The 25,469-nt window shown below is 46.0% G+C and overlaps 1 protein-coding gene across 6 annotated transcripts; it reads right to left on the reverse strand.

The window, feature by feature from the left end:
- Positions 1-38: 38 nt before the first annotated feature.
- On the reverse strand, positions 39-24,874 carry LOC143376099 (uncharacterized). 6 transcript variants are annotated; one of them, XM_076825977.1, is made up of 17 exons: positions 24,552-24,870; positions 21,237-21,417; positions 20,908-20,974; positions 19,673-19,734; positions 12,876-19,600; positions 12,631-12,770; positions 11,754-12,542; positions 11,566-11,680; positions 11,355-11,485; positions 9,900-10,043; positions 8,722-9,828; positions 8,239-8,654; positions 7,917-8,144; positions 6,807-7,676; positions 6,603-6,732; positions 3,617-3,953; positions 39-3,553 (listed from the first exon to the last, which is right to left on the reverse strand). In XM_076825977.1, the coding sequence occupies exons 2-17, from the start codon at positions 21,392-21,394 to the stop codon at positions 1,836-1,838; spliced, it is 13,137 nt and encodes a 4,378-aa protein (XP_076682092.1). In that variant the 5' UTR covers positions 21,395-21,417; positions 24,552-24,870; the 3' UTR covers positions 39-1,835. The 6 variants fall into 6 exon arrangements, with proteins under 6 accessions (XP_076682092.1, XP_076682087.1, XP_076682090.1 ...); XM_076825972.1 differs by having other exon boundaries at positions 19,673-19,740; positions 24,552-24,869; XM_076825975.1 differs by having other exon boundaries at positions 39-3,550; positions 19,673-19,740; positions 24,552-24,864.
- Between the last annotated feature and the right edge of the window lie 595 nt (positions 24,875-25,469).

Raw genomic sequence — 25,469 nt, forward strand, 5'->3', positions numbered from 1 at the left:
GCTGATACTTCGTTTATAATAACAGAACCACAGCTGTATAGAGAAATGATTCACCACTTTTATTATAAAAATCAAAAATATTTATGTGAAATTTTATATTACACGTTATTTACAAACTTTCTACGAGCTATTGTAACTTACAGGACACTCTTCAGTCTTGTTTCTTCCACACAAACCTTCCCGTTTACCACCTCCTATTAATTATCAAAGGATTTACGAACGTTGGTAAATATTCAATTAGAAGCGAATTACATGCAATCACATTACCGGACAATACACGTGATTAAGCGTCGCGGCATGTTGTAAAATTCATGTTCATCGATGCTTCTAAAAAATACTATGAAGCTCAACTCGATATATGTAACAACAATATTCTTCGAGGTTTCACCCTGCTATAAGTGCGATATCTAATAACTAAAAAGTAACGTTTAGCATCGATAAACATCGAACCTCTTGCATATTAACATTTCGAATCGCAGCGTCGCGCATGCATGCAGTCCTCTCTTATTTTTCTCTTTCGTTAACAAGCGTTTCGTTCGGCTGAAACTTAGAAGATTCATCCACATTCGGCGTAAGTACTTATTCGAAAGTAACAGTGGTACATGTCATTGCTCGTAAAATAAGAACGTATAAACCCTATATCGTGAAACTTTACATATTCCAAAATAAATAAATTCAGTATTTGTCTTTGCAAGTCATCTAGCTAGCGAATAATACTCTATGTACAGAAATATTTACAAATCCCATGCTATAATACTGCGTCTTTTGATTACAAGTTTTACGTATGGTTTACTTCTCGCCAGCATATAGCACGGCGCGAAAAGTTTATAAACAATTGATGACCGCAGCGCGGCGGCAGTTAATTAATAATTAATTTCTTCACCAAAATGCGCGATGGCCTCTAATTGGAACCGTTCGTGTTCGTAAAGTATATCACCGATAGCCACGTAACGAATTCTCATTTGCAAACTACTAACAACGGAAGAAAATTCTGAAACTTCGTGAATATGCAGAGGATTTCTTTGCTGAGTATAATGCAATTTTTGTCTGCTGCCCAAATTAACCCCTGAAAATTCGGCTATTTTTCGATTTTATTTTGTAACTCGCAATCTGTAAGGGATAGAATAGTTTCAAGGCCGAAGTTACTTCTTTTAATTAGATCTATCATATGGTAAAAGTTTTAATTGTTAAAATAACTGATGAAACTAACAATAGTAAAACTTTTACTTTTTCATAGATCTAATTAAAAGAAATAACTTCCGGCTCGAAACTTTTGTTCCATCTCTCACGGATAGCAAGTTACGAAATCGAAAAATAACCGAATTTTTCAGGGGTTAATTTCCCTTAGAGTGAATTTGGCCAGCAAACAAGAACTGCGTTGTAATCAGAAGAAAATCCCCTACATATTCACAAAGTTTCATAATTTTTTGAATTCCCGGGTTCGAGATCTTCCCCCGTAAGGCGCACTATATCTACATTTTAATCAAGTAACAGAATTTTGAAAAGAACCAGTGCATAAGAGGAGAGCACAATGCTACATCGAATATGAATGTTCGGTTGCTGTGTATTTCAACGTTTCTAAATGTACACTAAAAAAATATAGACAAAGACGAAGATTGTGATGTCTGTTTACACGCGCTTAATCTGCCAGGCCTGCAATTCAGCGCGTCGCTTTGGTTACTCCCAACCATTACGCTATTAATGGTCTCAACAATGATTCGCGAGGTAAGTTAAACCAGCCCTCGACTGAAACCTGAATCGTTTTTTCGCTGGTTTTTTCGCCAGGCTGAGAAACCATAGCCTGAACGGAGCAGTGTCTCCTTGACTTCCACTAATCACTTCGATTTCTTAAGCGCCGCTAAGTTTTTCATGTTGTGCTTGAGATCTCTCAGCACCACTTTCGGGTCAATGTTTATCAATTGGGCTAGGGTGGTGCAGTTCACTTTCATTCGATGGCCTCCCACGACCATGTACGTGTTCAAGCTCGACAGATTAATAGGACTACTGGGAATACCGTAGTAGGAGAACTGTCTGCTTTTCGCTGGAGAATGGTGCCTCTCAGTCGCCCTGGGGCTCGCGAGAAATCTTGAGTGAGGATTGGTGCTCTTCCGAGCCACCGCTTTCACCTTGTAAGGCATGAGACTTGGGCGCACAGTGGGCCTCGCCGTGGACTTCTTAGCCACCGCGTGGTTCTTCTTCGGCGACTCGGGAACTTGCTTCTCTTCAGGCGTACTAGCGCCCGCGGTGGGTTTCAGCCACTTTACGTTGGTCATGATCTTCTCCAGCAACGCCTCGTAGTTTTGTATACTCTCTATCTTCAATTCTAAGTCGGGGTGCTCCTGGGCGTTGTGCGCGGACACTTGCGTCGGGGAGCTAAAGGCTTTCTCGCAGTATTTACATTTGAAGAGGTTTATGTGCTTCGACACGTGGCTCTTCATCACGTTGACGAAGGTGGTGGTGAAGGAGCACTCGGGGCACACGTAGCCCCTGGCTGGCTTGTTCTTGTCCCGCTTCTTGAAGTTGAGTGGCAGGTGCGAGTGGAACATACTGTGATGGGTCTTCATCTTCACTTCGGAGTCGCACAGCTCGTTGCACCACTGGCAGATCCAGCCGTCTTGCTTCGCCCCGTGCGACTCCACCTCTTGTACGTCGCCTTGCGACCTCTGCAGGTACAACTCGTATGGACTCTCCTCAGTTTTAGAGCTCTGCGCCTTCATGGGGACCGTGTCCGCAGCCACGTGCATCTCCTTGTACCTGAACGGGCAGCTCGACTTTGATTTAACGGTGTCAGTAGGCTTCGATTCCTTATGCGTCGAGCTCCAGTGTCTCTGCACCGCGTCCAGGGCCTTGTTGCGGAAGGAGCAGTAGAAGCAGCAGTAAATCAACTCGTCGTCCCTCATGTCTGAAACGTGCTCCTCCTCTATGTCGTCGCTGTAGTCGTCGATGATTACTCTCTTATCAGCCTGGGCGCTCCCGGGCTCGTTGGGCGACTCCGCGGCGGAGGCTTCGTCAAACGTGAACGGTGTGAATGGGTGATTGCGCTCCCAGTGCTCCCAGTACTCTGTCTTCGTCGAGGAAACGAATGTGCAGTAGGAGCAGTTCAAAGTCCCACTACTACTGTGCACCTTCATGTGTTCTTTGAGACCTGTTAAATCGCTAGAGGTGAAGCTGCACAAGTTACACTTCACCTCCGATTCAGGCTGCTCCGAGGTATCATCCGCAGTCTCTTCCTCTTCGCTGAGTTTCCTCTTGCGCTTCTTGGACCTCTTCGGGAAGACGAGTCCGTACTCCTTCTGCCAGAACTCGTCCGTCAACTCCGGCCCACCGGCGGCTGGGTTCTGGACGAGCTCTTCGGGGCAGCCAGGGTGCTTGGAGCGAATGTGTTGAAGCATTAGGGACTCAGAGTTCGTGCTGCGGTCGCAGTGGGGGCACACAAAGCCAAGTCGCTTCAAGTGCGTCAATTGCACGTGCAGCTTGAACCCGCGCCATCGAGTGAACGCCATGTTGCAGTGTTTGCAAATTAAGGTCTTCTCTCGGTCCCCTTCGGCACCTGCTCCGCGAAACATTTTACAGGTTTTAGTTTCTAGTAACTCGAACACGCGATGTCGATACTTACGTTTGTTACTCTGCGCCGTGTTCTTCAGTCTCTCTTTCTTCACCGGAACTTCATCCTTAGCCTCCGCGAGACCTTCGTTATCTTTGCTGCTGTCATCCAGCGCGTCCAAATCGATCAGAGTATCCGGAACTTTACTGTCTTGCGGATTAAGAGGCTTGTTAGAAAGACTTGCAGCTTTCGCAGCTTTACTCCAAGTATTCTGAGCGGCTTTAACGGGGGATGCTTTAGCGCTGGTCCCGGAACCACTTGTCACCGCAGAAGTATCTGTGTTACTCGTGCTTTGCTTGGACAGCAATCCTTTTATCATAAGAGTTTGCCTTTTCAGTAACGTGCCAACCTGCAATTGGAAATATTGGGATTTAGATCGCTAATAGTAATGGAAACATGGGTAAGGCCTGGGGCGAATTTGGAACAAGCGTCTGACGCCCTTTTCGTGAAATATTCTCAAACATTTTAATTCAAAAGAGTTGCCACAATCTCGAAATTAATAAAATAGGGGCCGTGTCCTTAAATTGCGCAACGGTAATTTTGGCGATTTCTTGCCCCCTCCCTTCCCCGTATAAGAATTCGTAAGCTTTTATATTCCAACCCCCTTCCCCTTACGTAACATTTTTTACATTGCATTTCTTCAGTTATTAAAATTCTGCTTAAGGTTTATATAATTCATTTATCTCTTTTTACTCTTCCCTCCCTCTCTTCTTTTTTTTAGGCTATTCATATTGAAAACTAGTGTTAAAAAAATATTTGACCCCCTCTTCCCCGTTCCTAAGAAAGCGTAAGAAATTCGGAACCCTCTCTCCCTCAAAAGCATTACCTAATTTAAGGGGGTAGACACGTCACGTGACCTGGCCGATTCGGCAGGTCGGTATTACAGCATTTTTTTCTGCACAGAAATGGTAATACCGATAGATCGACGATTACCCGGTGAACGCGAGAGGGAGCTGTTTGCTATTTCTGTATTCTATTCTAAATAAGGAAAGAAAGTCTTCCTATATGTTACTTTAAAAATAAATATAATATTGAAGTGAGATTATTTCCAGTATTATTCCTTTCATTCATTTTTATATAATATCATTCAGTATAGTATGTCCTCCTCTGTACTTGGTTACAATAGCATGTCCAACTTCCAAGCATTATTGTCGAGTTATTATTATAATTTTGCAGATTCTAACTTATACTACTAATTACATACTTTCAGTGATACCTATATTACAATAATGCAAAAAGTATTTATCAGGTATCAGGAGAACATGAAGTGGAAAGAGGTACACTAAAGGGTATAGCCGGTTAAGATGGTAAAATGTGTCCTTGAACCGAATTCGACTCACGATGAATCATTTGAAAGCTTATTAAAAAAGAAACATTTGTGGCAATTTTCAACTTCGTATCTCCACCAGGACGGTAGTAAAGGGCAAAAATAGGAAATCAGGTTTTTGTTGAATTTCTCCTATACTAGGGGATGAAAAATTTTGAAAAAAATCAGAGACATTTCTGTTTTCGGGGCACATATTAGAGAATTGTTTCAGATTTTTAAATTGAAAAACCAAGCTGTGAAAAATAAAAAACGCCAAAAAATGCTGAAACATGCCGATGGTGCATCGAAGCATGCTTGGCACTATAATTATATTTTTACTGAAAGTACGTATGATTGTTACTATTGTCCTGAATTTTTTTCAGATTTTTCAATTGAAAAACCAAGCCGTGAAAAATAAAAAACGCCAAAAAATGCTGAAAAATGCCGATTGTGTATCGAGCAGACTTGGGACTATAATTATATTTTTACTGAAAGTACGTATGATTGTTACTATTGTCCTGATTTTTTTTCAGATTTTTCAATTGAAAAACCAAGCTGTGAAAAATAAAAAACGCCAAAAAATGTTGAAAAATGCCGATTGTGCATCGAAGCATGCTTGGCACTATAATTATATTTTTACTGAAAGTACGTATGATTGTTACTATTGTCCTGAATTTTTTTCAGATTTTTCAATTGAAAAACCAAACTGTGAAAAATAAAAAACGCCAAAAAATGTTGAAAAATGCCGATTGTGCATCGCAGCATGCTTGGCACTATAATTATATTTTTACTGTAAGTACGTATGATTCTTACTATTGTCCTGAATTTTTTTCAGATTTTTCAATTGAAAAACCAAGCCGTGAAAACTAAAAAACGCCAAAAAATGCTGAAAAATGCCGATTGTGTATCGAGCAGACTTGGCACTATAATTATATTTTTACTGAAAGTACGTATGATTGTTATTATTGTCCTGAATTTTTTTCAGATTTTTCAATTGAAAAACCAAGCTGTGAAAAATAAAAAACGCCAAAAAATGCCGATTGTGTATCGAAGCAGGCTTGGCACTATAATTACATTTTTACTGTAAGTACGTATGATTGTCACTATTGTCCTGAATTTTTTTCAGATTTTTCAATTGAAAAACCAAGCCGTGAAAACTAAAAAACGCCAAAAAATGCTGAAAAATGCCGATTGTGTATCGAGCAGACTTGGCACTATAATTATATTTTTACTGAAAGTACGTATGATTGTTATTATTGTCCTGAATTTTTTTCAGATATACCCGTGTCTACCCCCTTAAGCACCACCGCATGTGACAAGTCAGATATGAATTATTGCTAATTTACTACATGATAAAGAAATTTAAAAAAAACCGACTTCAAAAAATAATTGTTTCCCATATTTAATCCACGACTCTCATATTTATTAAGTCGGACATATTTACACAGTGCAACTGATGAGATGAGGCGTCGACTTAAAAAACACGAGTGTCGTAGATTAAATAAGGGAAACAATTATTTTTTACTTTTCAGTGCATTTTTATTTTTTCGAAGTCGGTTTTCATTTTTTTTAATTTTAATTTTTAGTATTTTTAAGTAGTACTTTATAGTAAAAGTTCACAACTATGTAGGCTACAGCCTACTTAGCCTATACACAAATGCGCCTTAAGGCGTAGATTAAACTTGTACGTACCCATTCCTCGATGTCATCGTCTGGCGTTAAGGGTTCGTGGTTGGGACGTTCCCCGTTGTGGCGCTTAGTAAAGTGCTTCAACAGAGCATTGCGGTTCACGGACAGATACCCACATTCTTTACAGTGCCACCTGAAAAACATTGCATTACACAAATAAAGAAATATCTCTCGGATAACTCAAAGAAATCGAATCCCAAAGCCTACCTTGCATAATTCAATTCTCTATAAAGATGGTCCCTCATATCGTGCTTGTACTTTGTCTTAAACTGCGTGCACAGAGTGCAGACGTACATATTACCATCGGGTTTCCCGTAAGGGCCAAATCTCCCTACATCCGAATCATTGAAATCATTGTCTTCGATAGTTTTAAATTTAGTCTCTTTCGCTTTCTCGGCCACGGCAGGGCTCTCGTTCGAGTTTTCCGAATCCCCTGGGACTTTCTCGCAGGACGATAATCTCTTGGATTTCTCTTTGGCTTGTTTCGCGTCGTCCAACGAATTCGATTTCCCCGGCTTTATCTTCGCTGGCTTAGCACTGGCCAGCTCCACGTCGCTCTTTCTCTTCCCCGGCTTCGAAGACTCCGAGGACGCTTCGTCCTCCTCCAGAAGAATCCCGCGTATGTGCCTGATGCGAGGCATGTCCCTCCTCCAAAGGGGAGTCGTGTCGAAAGGCTCCTCTTGCCCACCCTGCTCGACGTTGTCCACGGTTCTCTTATTCACGCCTTTTATCCTCTGGTAAACCATGATGTAATCGACGTTCGGGTCGTTGTGGTGCTTGCTGTTAATATGCTGCTCGAACATGATCTTCCCGCTGGTTTTGAAGGGGCACAGTGTACACTTGTACTGGCACTTCTCGTCGTGCGCGGTCGTCGCGTGGTTCGCCATCTCCGCTTTGTAGACACATTTGTGCTCGCAGATGTTGCACTTCCAGTGGTTCCCATCCGGGTCCGGCACTTCCTCCTCGACCTCCTCCTGCACGGACTGACTGTTCTCCGTGTTCTCCAGCTCCCTGATTACCTTGACGAAAGGCCTCTTCTCGGAGTGCTTGTCGGACAGGTGCCTCTCCACGACGTGTCTAGTAAAGTGTTTGTTACTATTAGACAGCATAGAAATTGAACCCGAGAGGATTTCAGCCATTGAAACATCTGACAAGTATCTGCAACATCGCTCGTGCGCACGGAATCAATAAAGGCGCAATGTCATCTGTCATACTTGTCAAATGTTTTGAAATCGCACTCTTCGAATATTCGTAACACGGTCAATGATTGAAATTGCGCATTCCAAAACATACGCGGTACGGAGTATCATTGGGTACCTATGGTAATGATGGTGATTGCAATGAGAACATTTATAAAGTCTGGTATCATGCATCTTCAAATGAACGCCCATTTTATCAATCGCTATGTTTAATCCCTCGGGCGACGGCTGCGGGCAGTGAGGGCACCTGAAATATTGCTCCTCGGAGTGCAAAGCTTTTAAGTGACACCTTAACATCGCTTCGTCGACTGTTAAATAATTGCATTCGGCTACGCCGCACACGTATCTATCGTAAAGATCAATTGCATCGTTAGAACTCAATGGGGTATAAGCTCGTCTTCGAACAGACGAAGTCTCGCTGCTACAGAAACATTGCTTACCTCTTGTGCTCTGGTACGAACTTCGGGATAAACTCATCGTCGTTGTCTTTGCTAGGTTCCTTTACCTTCCCGCCCATTCGCCCATTTTGGTGGGAGCTGCTCGCCAGGTTCACCATCTTGTCGAACATTCGTTCCTTCTTATCAAGGCATGGCACAGGATTAACTGGGCCACTCTCCGGCACCTTTTCGTCTTTCGCGTGTAACAGCAGGTGCCTGATAATGTTGGTGCGGACTTTCGTCGTGTACGGGCACACGGCGCACTGCACTTCGCGGTTGTATATCGCCTGGCGTGGCAGAGATTCTATTTCGTCAGGGCTGAAGGACAACTTCTCGTTATCAGTGACCAGTTTCTCAGATTCCTTCTCCAACGACTTTGTGCTCTTACGTTTCTTTCCTCTGCGCTCTCCCCCTTGTCGCTGTAAAATGGCAGGAACATAGAAGCTTGTACCCACATCCAGCACTATCGTAAGAAAATATACTTACCAGAGGGTGCACGACAAACAAGCCATCGACGGATGGATTCTTCGGATCAGCTGGCACCAGTTTGCTGTTAGGAGCTTTGTGCTTAGTTTTCATGTGCGCCATCGCTTGGTAGCCCACCGTGCACCTCATTTTACACAAGGAGCAACCGAAACGCTTTAGCCCGTGGAATTTCAAGTGCTCCAACAGGAATCCGACCTTCATGAAGCGCTTGCTGCAATGAGCGCAGTTTAAATTCTTACTATCGCCACCTAGGGAACATTCTTTCACGTGGCTTCTCAAAAGCACCGCAGACTGCGCGCTCTGGTCGCAACCTTCGTAGCCACACTTGTATAACTTCGTGCCTATTAGGCCACTATCTTTGATGTCCTCCAGTGTCAGGGGTTTGTCAGCCTTCGTAGCCGAGCTGCTGGAAGTTCCATTGGTATCGGTGGATGCGCTGGAGTTTTCCACGTCACTGTACGATTGTTCCTTCGTGTCAGCTTCTTGGCTGGGAGCCTCCGCAGTTTCATTCGCGCTGGGGCTATCTTTCTTGCTTGAGTCGGGCATGTATTTTATATCTCTTATCGTAGTACTCCCTGTGTCGACGATGTCTACAATTTCAATGTCGCTGTCCTCCGCTTTGCTATCGCTCGCAGCTGTGTTGTTCGGAAAGTATGCGTCGCTCGAATGGCTGCTAATGTTCTTCAAGAAGTCAGGGTTATCGAGCAAGTTCATGTTAATGAATTCATCGGTGCAGTCGAAACTTCCCACTGAAACTTCTAATGGGTCTACAGAATTTCTATCCGACGGAATAGTGGATTTATCAGCAGGCTCGCTTGCTGCGTTTTCGCTGCTACTTTTGCTCGAAGTTGCTTGATTATTGCTGCCTCCGAATAAACTGGACAGCGACTTGTTCAAGGCTTCGTTCTCTTCTTTGTTCAGCATGTTCACATCCTTCGGCAGCTGCGAGTAGGATGCATCGTCCAACGGAGGAGTGTCAACTGTGTCTACTGCGACTGGTTCCTTGCTGCTCTTTGCATCACGGTCAATTGTTTCTTCGCTGAACTTGAAATTGTCGTCCAGTATCCTTATGACGAGCTGGTCTATCACGTCCTTGTTACGCACTGGCTGAAATGTGAGACGAGTGTTGGAGTTTCTACCAATTTTAAAGAGGATTCGCTCAATAATATTCGGTTTACCTGCGGAGGTAGAGATCGCTCGAGGATGCGAGGCAACCGGTTGCAGTGAAATGTGCTCAAGTGAACGTGCATGTCATTAAAGGAGTCCGAACCACTTAAGCAGTAGAGGCACTGGTACTTGTGAAATCCATGCGTTTTATAATGCTGCAAAATCAGGTGTTTTATTAAAGACTAGCAAAATATCACCGCGCTTCGCTTCGGGCCTGACAGATATTCAGGACTCCATGAAAACACATTTCACCCCTTTTCACCACCCCCCTTAGGGGTTGATTATGGCGAAATCGCGAAATTGTTTTTTAGGCATTTGTGTGGGTAATCTTTGTCAGTAAGAACGAAGTTGATATTTAATCGGGCCTAAGAAATATTAAGGGAAAAAGCCCGTATCAACGGCTTTTTTCTATCAATTTTTGGGAATTTTTCGCAAAGATACCAATGCGCTAAAAAAAAATTTATAACAGTAAAATTATAATAAATACAAAAGAAATAAAGCAGTATCTGAAATAAGTTTTTTTCCCGAAATGCAAAACGGCGCCGTTTGTAGCGTCTCTGGTAGTTATGTGAAACACACCGATAATTTATTTATCAATTTACGTGCCAATTGTAAGAATATGTGAGTTAAACCTTGTGATTCATATTCTCAGGAATATTCTAAACTAAAAGTGTGTAAAATTTGAAGTTGTTTGGTCAAATAGTTTTTGAGTTATCCTCGGCATCAATTTTGAACACGTGGTTTCGAGAAAAACGCGTTTAAAATGCGTTTTAGGTATGTTCGGCGCTCGGCGGCGCTCTGGCTCACCAGGCTATATTATCGATACTTTGAGAATATATTTTTCAAATGTTTTAGAAGCGATTTATGGAAAAAATTTTGTGTCTATTTTTCGTTCGATTTATAGGATCTTCTCTCCCTTCAAGAAATCCCCGAAAACACATTTTACTCCTTTTCACCCCGTTAGGGGTTGGTTAGGGAAAAATCCTGAAATTGTTTTTTTAAGCATTTGTGTGAAGTAACCTTTCCAAGTAAAAACCAAGTTGAAATCTAATCGGGCCTAAGAAATAATGGGTCCGTAGAAAACATATTTCACCCCCTTTTCCCCCTTCGGGATGGGATCTAAACATTCATGTTTCTAGGGTCAGCGGTTTGGGCTGGACGGTGATGAATACCCCCCATAAATAATAAATAACATGGGAAACGAAAGGATGCCAACTACTGATGGGATCCAGAGCACTTGGAATCACTTCAAACATGACTTGAAGACCTATCAAGACTTTCAAGAATTTTAAGCTTCCAGTCATGTTGAAAGTGCTTCGAATTAGTCGCCTCATATACAATACAGATTCGAAGCGCTGCGAAGTTATCACTAAAGGTATTATTACTCTACGTTGGGAAACACTGTCCTATAGACTATCAGTAGAGTAACACCCTGCATAAACATCGTATAGAAATAAATCGCTTACTGTAATCAGCTGTTCTATCTTCGCGCAAGTAACACGGCACATGTGGCACTTGAAAGCGGAAAGCAGCGACCCATGCTTGGCTTTTAAATGCCCCATAAAGGATTCTGGCACGTAGAAGAACTTGCCGCAGTCTGTTAAAGGATTCCACAGTTATTCACAGCGAATACACTAATATACACGAATCTTAAGATACTTGATATTTAAAATATACCATGTTGGCAGATGTAAGGTTGCACGTAATCATGGCGATTGATTTCTTCCTTCATCGGTACTTCTTTCAGCATTTTCCCAAGTAATATCCCATGATGGCCAGAGTGGCACATAGACTATTAACAAAACAAGATACATAATGTAATCTACAAAGAAAGCTTCGCGTCGAAGAAGCAACAGACTCCGTACCTGATGCATCAGCACATACGATGGTGCGATGCCTCTGTAAAAGCAGTAGCAGCATTGGTAACGGCAGTGCGTGTGCTTATCCTCTATGTGAAGCTTCATCTCGCTCCAGTCCTTCAGCACCATGTAACAATAGGCACAGTTTTGGAAGTCGTAAGGCGGCGACAGCTTCAGCTTCTCGGCCTCGCTTGCGTGCTGAAGATAATGCTGCTGGTACTGCTCCAACGTGTCAGTAGTAAAGCGACACTCGCGCCCCATACATTTGTACAAGTGAGTCAACTTGGTCGTCTTCAACATGGCCTTGTAAGCATCCGCAGACTTGAGTTTAATCGCGCCAACAGGAGTCAGAGTGTCCCTTGGCTTCAGAATGGTCGGTGTTCGAACCACCTTCAGGATCTTGTAATTCAAGTTCGAAAGCTGCGGTGATCCTCCAACAGTCACAGTGCGCGTAGTCACCGGGGTCACCACTGTGCTCTTACTCACGGAAAGCGGCACCGATAGCGTCTTGTTATCTACTTGTATGATTTTAGACTTGGGCGCAATTGGAATGTAGTTCGTTGTTAGCTGCGCAGTGGTTACAGAAACCGGTGAGGCGGGGAGGCTCTTCATTGGAATTAATTTCACTGTATCCGATGTGCCAGACTGCGCTGCTTGTATGGTCTTCGTTAACGGTTGTGTAATGGTGACGGTATTCAATCTCTTTAAAATCAGAGGCGATTTAGATTTCTTTAACACAGATACACCCTTGCTTTTCATCGGAGACGTTTCGACTGCTTTTCTAATGTCGTGTATCTGAAACGAAGGTAGACAAATCTTCTGAATATTCAATGGGGAGGAATGCGGAAGGAAGTCTGACTTAGCGGCGCGTTGTGGGACTTACGATGGGACTTTCGGTGGCATTAATGTCAGCCCTCGGCGCGAGACTGACTACGTTCTCGATTTTCAAGAACGAGCACTCTTCTTCCTCGTCCACCTTTAATACGCTGGTCATCGCACCCAGCGTACTAGCCTCGTTTCCATCTATTAGATAAAATATTTGTTAAAGAGCTGCAGATACGACAAGTTACATATAATCTGAGAAAATAAATTTTATTATATAGTTCAAAGAGTGTGAAAAATTATCACCGTTCGTGGCTAGTAAGTCTTCTTGAACGCTTGGCGGTGTCACAGACAACATGTCTCCGCTTAGCCGTCTCAGTCTAATGAAGTTCTTGGGTGCGTCAGCGTCTTCGTGCATGTCTGGTGATATTTCGTGGAATCTATTTTGCAATTTCCCAATGAACCGCTTGATACTAGATATAGGAACTACGTCCGGTGGTTTTGGAATAGAACCAAGGAAAGACAAGGTTTCGGTAGGTTTAGCAGGTTTAGAAGCCTCTTCTTCTTTGCATGCCTCGAGTGGCTTCGTAGCCTGTAGCTGAGCAGCGAGTCTTTGAATAGTGGTGAGCATTGGATCTTTAGAGGAGGCGTTAATATTAGAAGTCTCCTGTAAGATCATATTTACATCCGTAGGTGGTTCAGTGTCTGACAGCTCGCTGCTGGAATCAGACTCGTAAACAGGAGCCGAGGTCCTTGTATTCTCGGTATCGCTATTCTCTACATCGCTTTCATCCTTCTTCTGATCCAACGTTGCCAGTGGATCTCTCACCTTCGACTCTGATTGGTCTGCTTCGGACATAGTCTCAGACTCGCCCTCTTTGCTGGACAATGCTGTTATCGCAACAGGATCCTCAGATTGCTTATCCTCTTCTGGCACTTGTTGGACCGACAAGTTGATTTTTGAATCGTGTACAGCAGGTACAGTCGTCGTCGTCGTTGAATCCAACGGAGTTGCCAAATTGCTAGCGACTTTACTAGAAGAATCAGGAACTACGATGGAGTCATTCTCACTGCCCGTCGCCACTATATTCGTCTTCATTTTGTCTTTCAGCTTGTCTATGATAGAAAGACCTTTCTTGGACGTATCCTTCTGCAATTTGATGCCAATATTCTGAATGATCTCCTGCATCTTCCTCTTCCGCTCCAACTGTATCTCCACTTCTTTCTTCTCCAATTCCGGCGGGCAAACGAATACGCTTAGATTATTCCCCGCTGGTAGACTGGAATCGCCGTCGGCTTGCGGTGGCTTCTTCTTCTCCTCATTATCAGACCGCACCTCTACAGGCTCTTCCTCTTTCGCCAGCCCGTCCTCGACCACAAATACTTTCTTCTCTTCGTCGCATACTTTGCTACTTTTCACCGGCTTTATCTCGCTCGCATCATCGCCCTGCTTAACAGAAACTACTGTGTCGATCACTGGCCCCTCCAGCTTCTCTGTACTCAGTAGCGGCTCTTCGACCTTCACCATTTCACTGATCAAGACCTCCGCGGGCGCTAGTTTGACAAACTCGATGGACATATTGACCTTTATCACACTCGCCTTCGAGTTGTCTTGGTGCCACAGTTGGATATGATCCTCCACATTGCGCTTTTTCAATTGTATGTAGTTGCATCTCGAGCAGAGGTAGCCATAGATGCGGTTCTCGTCGGGAATCTCATCCTCGGTGATGGATTCGTTAAAGGTATCCTTGAGTTTGCGGCACACCTTGTAGTAATGCGTCCTCATGGAGGACTTGGCTACAGCTTGGTAAGGGCAACAGTTGCACCTGAACCTGTACTCTCCCGTGTGCGTGGTGCAGTGCTCGTAAAAGGCTTCCATTGCGACCTTCGCGGCGCCCTCTGTGAAGAACGGGCAAACCCTGCAAGTGAACTTGCAAGTCTGCTCTGTCAGAGGTTTCAAGGAAGCGTTCTCCACGTCATTATCCTTCGCATCCTGGATAGCCGATTGCGCGTCCGCGGTTTTCAGCCTTGAAATCAGAATCTCCTTTCCAGGATGGCTTAGTTTGTAATGATGGACGATGTTCTTACCAGTGAAGAAGCAGAGCAGGCATTTGTACTTCTCCTGCCCCGTCCACGCGTAGTCGATCAAGGTATTTATATCTAAATCGTAGAAAGACCTGTCTAGTTCTTTACTCTTTGCGCTCTTTGATTCCCCATCATTGCTGATAGCTTCCGTGCAGATAAGATCCTTGACTTCCAGTGGCTCTTCGTTCAGAGAAGCTGTAATATTCTCTTTGCTGTCTGCAGAATCATCCAATAACAGAGAATTATCCAGCTTCTGATTACTCAGGCTGGCGTCAAGGTCCTCGAGGCTGCCTTTGCGCTTCTCAGTCCCGTCCACCGCTTTCTCATCTGTAACCGAGGAATCATCCATCTTTGCCGAAGTGTTCAGCTCGGAACTAATGTTCAGAGCATCGGAGTCTCCTTTAGGCGAAGACGATGATGTTATAGCCTTCTTCCTCTTCTTCTTAGACAGGATTCCCATCTGCCAACTGCATTTCTTCTTCTTCTTCTTCGCAGAAGACTTCCTAATGCTCGGCTCAACGGGCAGCTCACTCGCATCGTCATCGATGTCGGCGTCACTTCCCTTATCAGCCATTGAAGTATCCTTCTCCAGATCGCTCTTGGACGGTACCAACCCCACCAAAATGTTACTCAGCAGCTCTTCATTGGCGCTGCTGTCCAGTTTCGGCAAACCAAAGCCCGCTTTCTTACTGGAAGCAACGCTGCTAGACATGGAGATGTCGGAAATGATGCTTTCCTCGTCCGATAAGAAGCCATCGTCACCTTTTCCTTCGCTCGCCAACTCTTTCTTCTTCGTAGCTTTCTTAGAAGAACTCTGGCTGGACTTCCTCTTGGCCGGTGGTTCCACTTCAGGCTCAGACAACTTATCAGGATGAAGAGATATGTCCACTGCAGCGGCCAGCTCCGAGACATCTATCCCAAAGCTCTCGTCAGAGGAACTATCGAACATCACCCTGGAACAGTCCAACTTTGAAATGTCTGTCTTCTCGACGAGCACGCGCGGTTCTTTAACGGTCTCCTTATTAATTATACGCTTGCTTCTTCGCAGCATTTCAGTTTCGTCGTTGCAGGAGTCTCTACTGGACAAGGTACCGGAATTCAGAGCCAGTTCAGTCCTCAAGGCCAAAGGCTGATCCTCCTCGCTGTCAGAGCTCTGATTGTATTGCTTGGAGCGCTGTCTAGTTACTCTTTGCGCCTCCTTTTTACATTTGCCTCTCGATTTGCTAGATTCCTTAGAAGCTTTCTTCGGCTTAGACAAAGCAACCAGAGGCTCCTCGACGTCTGAACTCGCCTCCGCGTCCCGTTTACTCGGCTCGTCCTTCTTCGCGCTTGGTGTGCCTTGATTCGAGGTGCTCGCGCAAACATTCTGCTGGCTTTCCTTCTGCGTGCGACACAATCGGTGGCCAGTCGCTGCCACAACGTCGTCGCTGATAAACATCTCCCTGATGTCCTCCTGGAGCATCTCCAAAGAGTTTCTCCTCCTCGCCTTCGCTTTGGGTGCCTTGGAAGAAGCATTGTCCTTGTCCTCCACCTGCTCTTCATTCTTGCTCTCATTTTTGCCCTCCGCAGTCTCTGGCGCCTCTACATTGGCTTCTTCGCCCTTCGGCTCCTCTTCTTCGGCAATACTTTGGGCTCGTTGTGTGCCATCCGATTTAGATACAGTAATGTCAGAAGATTCAATGCTAGACGTCGTCTCTTCAGCGTTCTTACTCGCGTCGATCTTCTGATCATTCGGAGACGGTTCCTGCGTCGATCCTTTAGCCGACGAGGCCAAGATACCCAACCTTTCAGCAAGGGATTCTTCGTCAGAGCTGTCCGACACGATCACTCGCCGTTTCTTCCTCATTTGAATCTTTTTCGTCTCGAAAGTGTCATCTTTATCCGAGCTGCTGCTTTCGGATTCAGACTCGATGATCTTCTTGATCTTCTTCAGCTTCTTCGCCTGCAACACCTCCCCCAGTTTCTGCATGAACTTCGCCTGCTCGACGAACTTCTTCCCCTCGCCGTGCTCAAAGGATTTCCTGATCAAAGCCTCGATCCACTCCTGCGTCACTTCCTCCTTCGGCTTCGACCCTTCTGGCTCTACGTCCTCCTTCTTAGACGTCTCTGTATCTTCAGGAGCTTTAGAGGAAGTGGTGCTAATCAGATCAAGTTCCCCAAGGCAAGTGTCGTTCTTCTCTTCCACATGCTCAATGGGAGTCTCCTCTTCCTCCTTCGCTTCCTCCTTCCTATTATCAACAAGACCTCCACCTTCGTTCCAATCCTCGAACAGAATATTCCCATCGCTGCTGCTGCTCACTTCAGCGGTAGCATCGTCCTTGTCCCTTCCCTTCTTACTCGCTCTCTCGTCCTGCTTCTCAACGGGCTCAGCAGCCTTCCCTTCGTCAAGACTATGACTAGAGGTAGGCGATTCCAAGAATTCGTTGCGCTTTATCTTCGGGATCTTGAAGTTCTGCAGGCAGTAGCCTTGAGCGGACTTCGCTTTAGTATCTATAACACCATACAGGCTCTCCAAAGGCGACTGCATCTTGTCTTTCGGCGATTTCTCCTGCGCCTGCTTCTCAGTGTCCGAGCGCCTGTGGCTCTCGGACGGCTTGGGAGGGGACTTGAGCTTCTCTTTGGCTTTCCTGAACGACGGTGAAAACTGAGGTGCCGCGGTGCGCTTCCTGGGGCCCCTCTCGTTGAAACTAGTCTCTTTACCTTTGGCAGCAGGGAAATGCTTATCCTTAGCCAACCGGGGATCCCTAACTGAGGCAGCGCCGTTGTCTCTCGGCTGGCTAGGGCTCTGGATTACCGGGGGGTGCTCCGTCCGCACTCGAGGATCGCGGTCAGACACGTTCCTCGTGTCTCTGCCGAATCTGTTGCAAGTATCCCACTCGTGGCTCTCCCTAGCCCACTCAGGTCTGCGTGCGTCGCGGTTGAAGCTGTTCCTAGGCTCTCCTCTGCTCCTTTCGTTATAATACCCGCTACGACCTCTGCCGCCGCCACGGTCCCTGTCTCTGCTCCAAGGGCAAGGCGTGCTGGGCCTCGTGTATGGCGCCTGCGGCACTTCCGCGGGGACACAGGGGACCTCGTTCTCCGGCCTGTAAGGCACATCCGTCGGTCGATTTCCTGGGGAGTCCCAGGACTGCCTCTGATGAGAATACTCAATTGTCCTGTCAAAGTTCGCATCATAAGGTCTATTCTCTCCCTGGAAGTTCCTGTACTGCGGACCCACCGGGTACCTCGTGGGAGAGATCAAAGGCTGTATCGTTGGCACGCTGGGCACGTCGATGTTGGGCATTTCCTCTGGTCTGGGAATGTGAGCGATATCCTGAGGACGCGCGGTTGGGCTCATCAGCGGCCTGATACCAGGGTTTATGTTCGCAGGGAACTGGCCAGGCCTGATCTGTCCGTCGCTAGCCTGATGGGGGTCCATGAGTATCGGTTCTCTGGGCGGACCTACGTTCCACATCTCCTGGTGCATGGCCATGGGGTGTGGATAGGGTTGCGCGGGGGAGTTTGGCATAGCGTTGAAAGTAGAGGGCGGAGGCCACTGGTTGCCTCCGAAGTCGTTGATCGGGGTCCAGTGACTCTGATTCGGCGGTATCTGTCGGTTGAAGTACTCCGGACCCTCCATTCTACACTCAGTGTCTATTCTAGGCGGCACGATTTCAGGGGCGACGTTCCCCTGGCGCCTGGGGTACATCAGAGGGTTCCTCTCCTCCGGCATGATCGGCCCACTGTGATGCATGGGGACGGAGCTGGGCATGCTCTCGTCGGGCAGTCGACTGTGGCCGTCGCGCAGCTGACGAGGATGCCTCTCGTAGTTGTCCGCGTAACGGGGCTCCATTTTCGAGCCCGGAGAAGGCGGTCGATTCCTGTCCACCACCTTCTCCACGTTAACAGGACACGAGCTCGAGCCGTGTATCAAGCTACCCGGCCCCTTAGCCTCGCTAACTTTAGGAGCTTCCGCTTTTGCGGGGATTATGCATTTCCTGCTAGTCATCTTGACTATGTGCTTGTCTATCTCCTCCCAACGCCTCTCGCTCTCACTGTCAATATCCTCCTGAGTCAGTACATAAGGCTTAGACGCCTTGGCATCCTTGCTAGGCTCCAGCTTCTTGAACTTCCCCGCCTCGTCCCTCACTTTCTCGCTCTTCTTCTCCGCCTTGCCTTCGCCCTCCTCGTTCAACAGCTCAGCCAGGTCCTCCATGGACAACGGAGGCTCGGCAGAGACTGGCGGCGGCGAGAGCAACAACGGCGCGGATGGTTTCGTGGCGGCAGGCCTCTGGACCGCCTCCTTCATCCTAGGCGAAGTGTTCTTGTGCTTAGGGTACAGGATCTCAGGGTCCGGCGACTTTAGTCTGACGTCGGGAACGTTCACTGGCGACTCTGGCCTGGCGTCAGGCGGCTCCAGAGACACCCCCAGCATCCTACCCTTCTCCAGCACCGAAGATAGCCGCCTGGAGCCGCCCAGGGAGGGAACTGGTACCGTCGGTATGTGTCTAGACGAGGTTATCGGTATTGGCACGTGGGACCTGCTGTCCTTTTGCGGCAGGTTACTCCCGACCATCTTGATCGCCGCGGACACGTCGTGGCCGGAAGTAACGATTGACTGCCAGGTCTTGCTCCTGGCAGCTTGGTTCTCGCTCTCCTCGAGCATCTCCCATTCAGAGAAAGTGATATCGTCCGCATTTTTGCTCGTGCGCTCAGTGGGTATGATGATGGGCGCTTTTGTCGGCAGCGTCTCGACTGGGTCCGGGCTAGCTGGTTTACTGGTGTCGATGAAGTCCGCGCTCCGCTCCGTGGGGATTATTATCGGCGCCACTAGGGAGACAGAGTCGGGACTCACGGGCGGGCTTGGGCTGGCTGGTGTCTCGTGGACCGCTTTCTCTTCTGAACCGTCTTCTGGCTGATGCAGCCTCGCGGGCTTGCTCTGCTCGGAAGCGGTGTCCTCTGCTGCACTGCAAGGCAGTTGGGTAAGATTTTTATGGGGAACTCTGGAGTTCTTGGAGTCCTACGTGAGTGACACTTACGTCGAGGGTTGAGCCGAGCTCGGGTCGCTTCTCTTTGGAAAATGCAGTCCTGGCGTATTTCCCTGAAACTCGTGTCGGATTAGAATGATTAAAATAAAAACACAGCACATGCACTACGGAAGCCTGTAAACATTCAAAAATATAAAGAGAACGAGGAGTCCGAAGCGGCTACATTTACGTGAAACCAAAAAGGAGATGGAGCAGTACAGAGATAAAACAAAAGAGTCCAAAAGCATTCGTTTGATTATTTGTGCTTCGGTGAGCTTTCATAAGTTCAGTGGAGGCCTACATTGTTGCTAATTTTTCTATTAAAATTTAAAGTGCAAGTATCGTGTTCCGAGGTAAACTTGATCCGCATTGCAGGAGAGTGATCGAATGCAAGTGTGTGAATGCAATGTGCAGATTACGTAAAGTATAATCATATACGTGGCAACACAGAGACGTATAAAAAAAGATATGAATACAGAGTGGGTACCACAGAGCAGCAAAAACTAGGGTGCAAGTATTACGTTTGCTCTATGAAGCACGTGACATAATGTTCTGCGTCTTGTGAAATGATATAAAGGAGTCGTTTCAGGATAATTTCCCTTTTCAAATGAAACTTTGTAACTAATCTCTGAGTCTGGAAAACGGGGGCGGATTTGAAAATTTCGCGTCTGCCGCCCTTTCCGCGAAATATCATCAAATACTTTAATTTACATGGGTCGACGAGACAATTTCAAAATTAATTCAATACAACTCGTATTGTTTTTAAAGTTGTCTCAAACCTCAGTGTTTAAACCTTTTCCAATTTCTTTCGCTGAAAATTTGTCATTACCCAAAATTTATCGTTTCCTAAAGTTTGCAGCTTCCCAAAATTTATTGCTCTCGAAAATTGAACGCTCCCCAAAATTTGTCGCCCTAAGTTGCAGCCTACTTAGCCCATACCCAAATCCGCCCCCGGTGGAAAGCTACAATCCATTTGCAAATATTCAGTATGATTACAACGGCAATTTCCTGGTTCCTATAGAAACGCACGATGATTCTCATTTATATCTTTCATCTGTGAACACAGTACGATATCAAATCATACAGAGCATAAAGCTAAACGTTGCCGCATGGTTCACTGAATTCCCAACTTGAACCAAAATTCCAATTGTACACATAGTTGCAATCTTAGAAAAGAAAATACGCCTTTAATAGAAAATTCAGTGTAGCACAACAGCAACGTTGTATACCACGATTATTATATATACCTTTTCCACTTTGTTGTGCAGCTTCTGCAGAACGTCTTCGCAGCGCTGCAGCGTCTCGATCTTCAGCCTATTTCACGCATAAGACATCCACGTTAATTCCCTTTTACATCTTAACATCCTTCAATTACATATTTCCAGAGAATTCTCTCGCCAAATACATAGACGCGAAAGTTCGAATTTCCAATTCCAAATCCGTTCAAATCCCGGCTCATTAAATATTCAAAGAATTGGAAATTCGTGGTTGGACTCCCGCATAGACATTGCTCGGTATCGGTAAACATAAGCGAATGACAAGAGGTTTACGCGTGCTGTGCACCTGCGAGACGTACTTTCTCTTGCTGTTAGATAGGATCCCGTGAAGGCTCTGCATTTTCTGCAGCTGGACCTCCCGCGACTTGTCCTTAACGTTCTGCAGTCGCTCTATCATCGCTTCCAAAAACGGAATGTACTTTTGCATCTCGGCGAACTTCTTGTCGTACTCGTCCATCTTGTTCGTAGTGTGTCGCTCACCTGCGCCAGGGGGAAGAAAACCTTTATACTTCTACCATTTATCAGAACGATTCATCCAGAAATCTTACATATCCCTCATTTATTTGCAATTCAATCCGACGCCCATTCAATCTTAGCTTAATCAACTTAATATAGATACAATTTTCGTACAGTATGCCTAGCTTAACTGTATAAACCGGATCCTAAACGCAAAACAAACATAACGAGCTAAATAATAATCGACACTTTCGAACCACTCTGTATATTTATCGCGATGACTTCTAACGTCGGCGCCAAAGTTTTGTTCGGCAATCTGTAAAAATGTATTTTATCAACGGTTACAGAATTAGTTATTATTTATTTCTCCCCAGTGGCTTTTATTCAATCTACTCTGTGGAAAATATTAATGAAATTCTTTTATCTCGTATTTAATTACTGTTTTCGTCGTATTTAAACTTCGAAGGCAAGAACTGGTTTAATGTTTGTGTATTTAAGTGTCACCTAAGATCACTGACGTTATTATTTGCCTGCATTTAATTACTTATCGATCTGAAAGAGAAACATTTAAACAGGCATACTGTACAACAAAATCAGTCAAAAACGTGGTAATTATGGCGTGGGGGGGCGGGGGGGGGGGGGCTTATTTTAAACCTGCAAATCATCAGGGGGAAATACACTTGGATGTGACAATCAATCGTTTTAAAATTGATCGATTTCTTGAAATCTCCAAGGCAACCTCGACTTTCAACTTTTTCCTAGTGTCATTTATCTTCCTCCGCGTCCTCGTATTACTAAAATCGAGGACTGCATTGTAACATTGGTCATACGATCCGCCACGTTACATTATACTTCCTCGTTACTAGGCAATTTCTAGTTTCCAGTCAGTAGTTACGTAATTACGTTTGCAATAAAAATTCTCGCATCGCGAACTTTCGCGACAAACATTGCTCGTCACTTGCCATCCCGAATCTCGCGCAATTATCGTTGCAACTTGCTCGGTGCCATTATTTATAGACCGTCTCCGCATTAACTCATTAATGCCCACGTGTCCTGCAGCGGGTAATCGATAACGAGAATAACGTCGGACGGTTACATCAGATGCGCATACATGAAAGAAAGGAACGTGTCGTTTCATGCGTACTACTTTTATTCTCAAGATATTCTGTGAAAAGAGTTGCTCGCACAGGCATTACAATACAGAGATACAATTTACGATCGACGTCCGTCTACATTACATTGGATTTAATGCGACCCTGTATATGTATCAATTTCAAGCGTTGTATACCTTCGCAGCACACGCGAGAGAATTGTTCTTTATTACACGCGCCGGTTCTTGAGCTGCTCTTGAAATCCTCTCTGAATCTTCGCCACTCAATACTAAAGCACTAAATCACCAAATCACTTTTCAACGTCGAGTAACACTGAAATCGATCCACGTGGGAAAAAATTCCCTGCCGCGTGCCTGAATTGGCGATTAAATCAAAAGGAACCGTCGCTAATAAAATTCTACGATATTTACGCTTATGAGCTGCCAGTGCACATGCGCAGTGGGCATCCCTCGAGGAACTTACGCGTCGAGTCACGATGTCTGGACAAAGGAGAACCGATCTCGAGCTCGAAAACTACGCCAATGTCCCGTAAAATTCGACCCTGAAATCCGTGCCGTTGAGATCGATGCACTTGATGCACCTGCACGAGGTCGGAGGAACGCTCGACGCGAGAATCACAGATTAAAGCACGGAACCGCTGGTTAAATCCGGACTCAGACTGAATCCCAAGCATTCTGCAACGTTCGTCGGCGATGCTTCGCAGCGAAATTGAGATGCCCAACGGACTTTCTTCGGCCCTGTCATTCGTTTAAGCTTGTCGTTTCTACGTACCCAGCTTTATGACCCTGTTTCATCGAGCTTTATACGCGCGGCTCGTGTTCGGTTTGGCTGCAACGACGAAGAAACATCCGCACGAGACGTTTCCCTGGTCACATCTTACTTGCGAGCTAACGTGCGTAGCTTCATGATCGAGAGAGAGAGAGAGAGAGAGAGAGAGAGAAAGGAAGTAGGTGGAGACACTGTCTGAGCGATTCGAAATCATCGGCAGATAGCAGCTCGGTAGCAAACATGGCGGCTGAACGATATCCACGACCGTTGCATCCGACGATATTCCTCGCCTGAGGGGGTTTTACGCGCAGTACTTTCAACGATCGGTTGATGTTAACTGTAATATTCCGTTGGTATCGGTTTGTACAACGATCCTAAGTCGCCCAAGTAAACGGACACTTAACAGTATCGTTAACTTATTGCGTCGTCGAGACTTAAGACCGTATTTCAGCGAATGCTTTTCGGGGAGAAAATCTAATTTGGACGTTGCAATTCGATTGTAGGTAAATCTCACTTCAACTTTTCTCAATTCGAGGCACGTAATAAAATACTACATAAATCTGATGCGAGGTTTAGACGAATGCATCTGTTAATCACTTAAGACGTACTATTTAGGTACTGCTACACTAAATCTCCGCCAAGTACGGCGCAGATTACTCGGATCTACTATATTTTCGAAAGCCACTACCTCGGCATAGCACAACGAGAAACTAATTGCGAGCTCGAATATCCATCGTCTGAACGTTCAATCGAGCAAAACTCATTTTCGCCGTGAACCATAGAAGCAAAGCATATGGCACTGAGTGTCGCGCGAAGCGCCCACGTCATACACGTACACATAAAATCCTCGATTGTTCCAACGAGCACAGGCAACGAAATGGATATTCTCGAGCCACCATGTTCTTCCTCTCTCTCCCCTCCCCCCCCCCCAACCGTTCCACCATTCTTCATCCTCCTTCGCCTTTTTTCCGTCGATACACGCCACGACCGTAAATGCACGTTTAATACTTCATCGTACTTCGAATCACCGCTCGTAACGTACCACATAGCTGCCCTAGCAATTTCAATAACCTCCGAACAGTTGCCACGCGAAGGGCTCCATTATGCCCGACGAGTTTACCATATTACGTCATTGCCAATTAAAAGAAGAACAAACAAAATGGTGCTGGCCGCCAGGAAAATGATTCTGCCCCCACTCAGAGTACGGTTCCCTACGAGGCTCGTTACGGACATAACATTATTTCTCTTTTCGACGATTATGCATCGCCTATTCCTTACCGATGAACAGATTCTTTCTCCGCGGCAGCGCACCTGATAAAACATTACACAGCAGATTATCGCCGTACGCATCGATCTTCCTTCCAAGCTTTCTCCGGCCCGATCCTTCCGTGGTGCACCTCAGCCCTTCCTCCCAGAAGATTTCAACGAAGAAACTCCCAAGGTGTCCACGACGTTTCAATGCATGCCTACGTGCACGCACTGCACGGGAATCGCTTAGAACTCTCTCCTTCTTTCTCCCTCGCGCGATGTCCCCGGTTATGGTCTATGTGTGTTGGAACTGGCACTTCTTTTTCCCCCCAAGCTTCCTGCAGCGCGCTCTATAATTCTGCATCGCGAGCTACGGGAACTAGACCCATCCACGCGATTCAATATTCGAGCATGAAAGTCCTACTGATCCGCGATGCCGTCTCTAATTAGCGAAGGGGAGCGTCACTTCTCCACGACTATGCGCGCACCAGTCACGTCGATTCTCGCTCCGTAGGACGTGCAATCTCATGCGTGGCACGGGCGACCCGACGTGGCCGAGGATGGGCTCCGGACGATACGCGAGGTCCGGGTGGAGATCCCGACTATCGCCGTCGCTTTCGTTCGGAACGCCCAACGAACCCCACAAGTTCCGAAGCACTTGCAAGCATCACAATTCTTTCGATGCCTCGAGTACGAGAATCGGTTTCCTCGACCCTCGCCGTTCGTTTAACGTCCCACGCGCATATAGAACACGTAACTATTACTTTCCCCGCGTGTCACCGATGGAAAATCGTCGCGGCGGCGAAGGATCTCTAACACCCCTCCGTGCGGCACGATGATCCAGACCTCCTCGGTGGCATACCTCTCTTAATTACGATCGCACGGCGCCCACGGAGAAACGAGCGAAATGGCAGCCCTGAAGGGCGCACGATGTACAATGGCTGCCAT

This window comes from Andrena cerasifolii, chromosome 13 (genome assembly GCF_050908995.1).
Source record: "Andrena cerasifolii isolate SP2316 chromosome 13, iyAndCera1_principal, whole genome shotgun sequence".
NCBI classification, from domain to species: Eukaryota; Metazoa; Arthropoda; class Insecta; order Hymenoptera; family Andrenidae; genus Andrena; species Andrena cerasifolii.

Excerpts from the sequence above, each read along its gene's own strand:
- LOC143376099 (XM_076825972.1), bottom strand. The coding sequence starts at position 21,394 with ATGGACGAGTACGACAAGAAGTTCGCCGAGATGCAAAAGTACATTCCG. Across the intron at positions 19,601-19,672 it reads AGCTCGGCTCAACCCTCGAC|TGCAGCAGAGGACACCGCTT; the intron begins GTAAGTGTCACT and ends ACTGCCTTGCAG. Across the intron at positions 12,543-12,630 it reads ATGCCACCGAAAGTCCCATC|ATACACGACATTAGAAAAGC; the intron begins GTAAGTCCCACA and ends CCTTCGTTTCAG.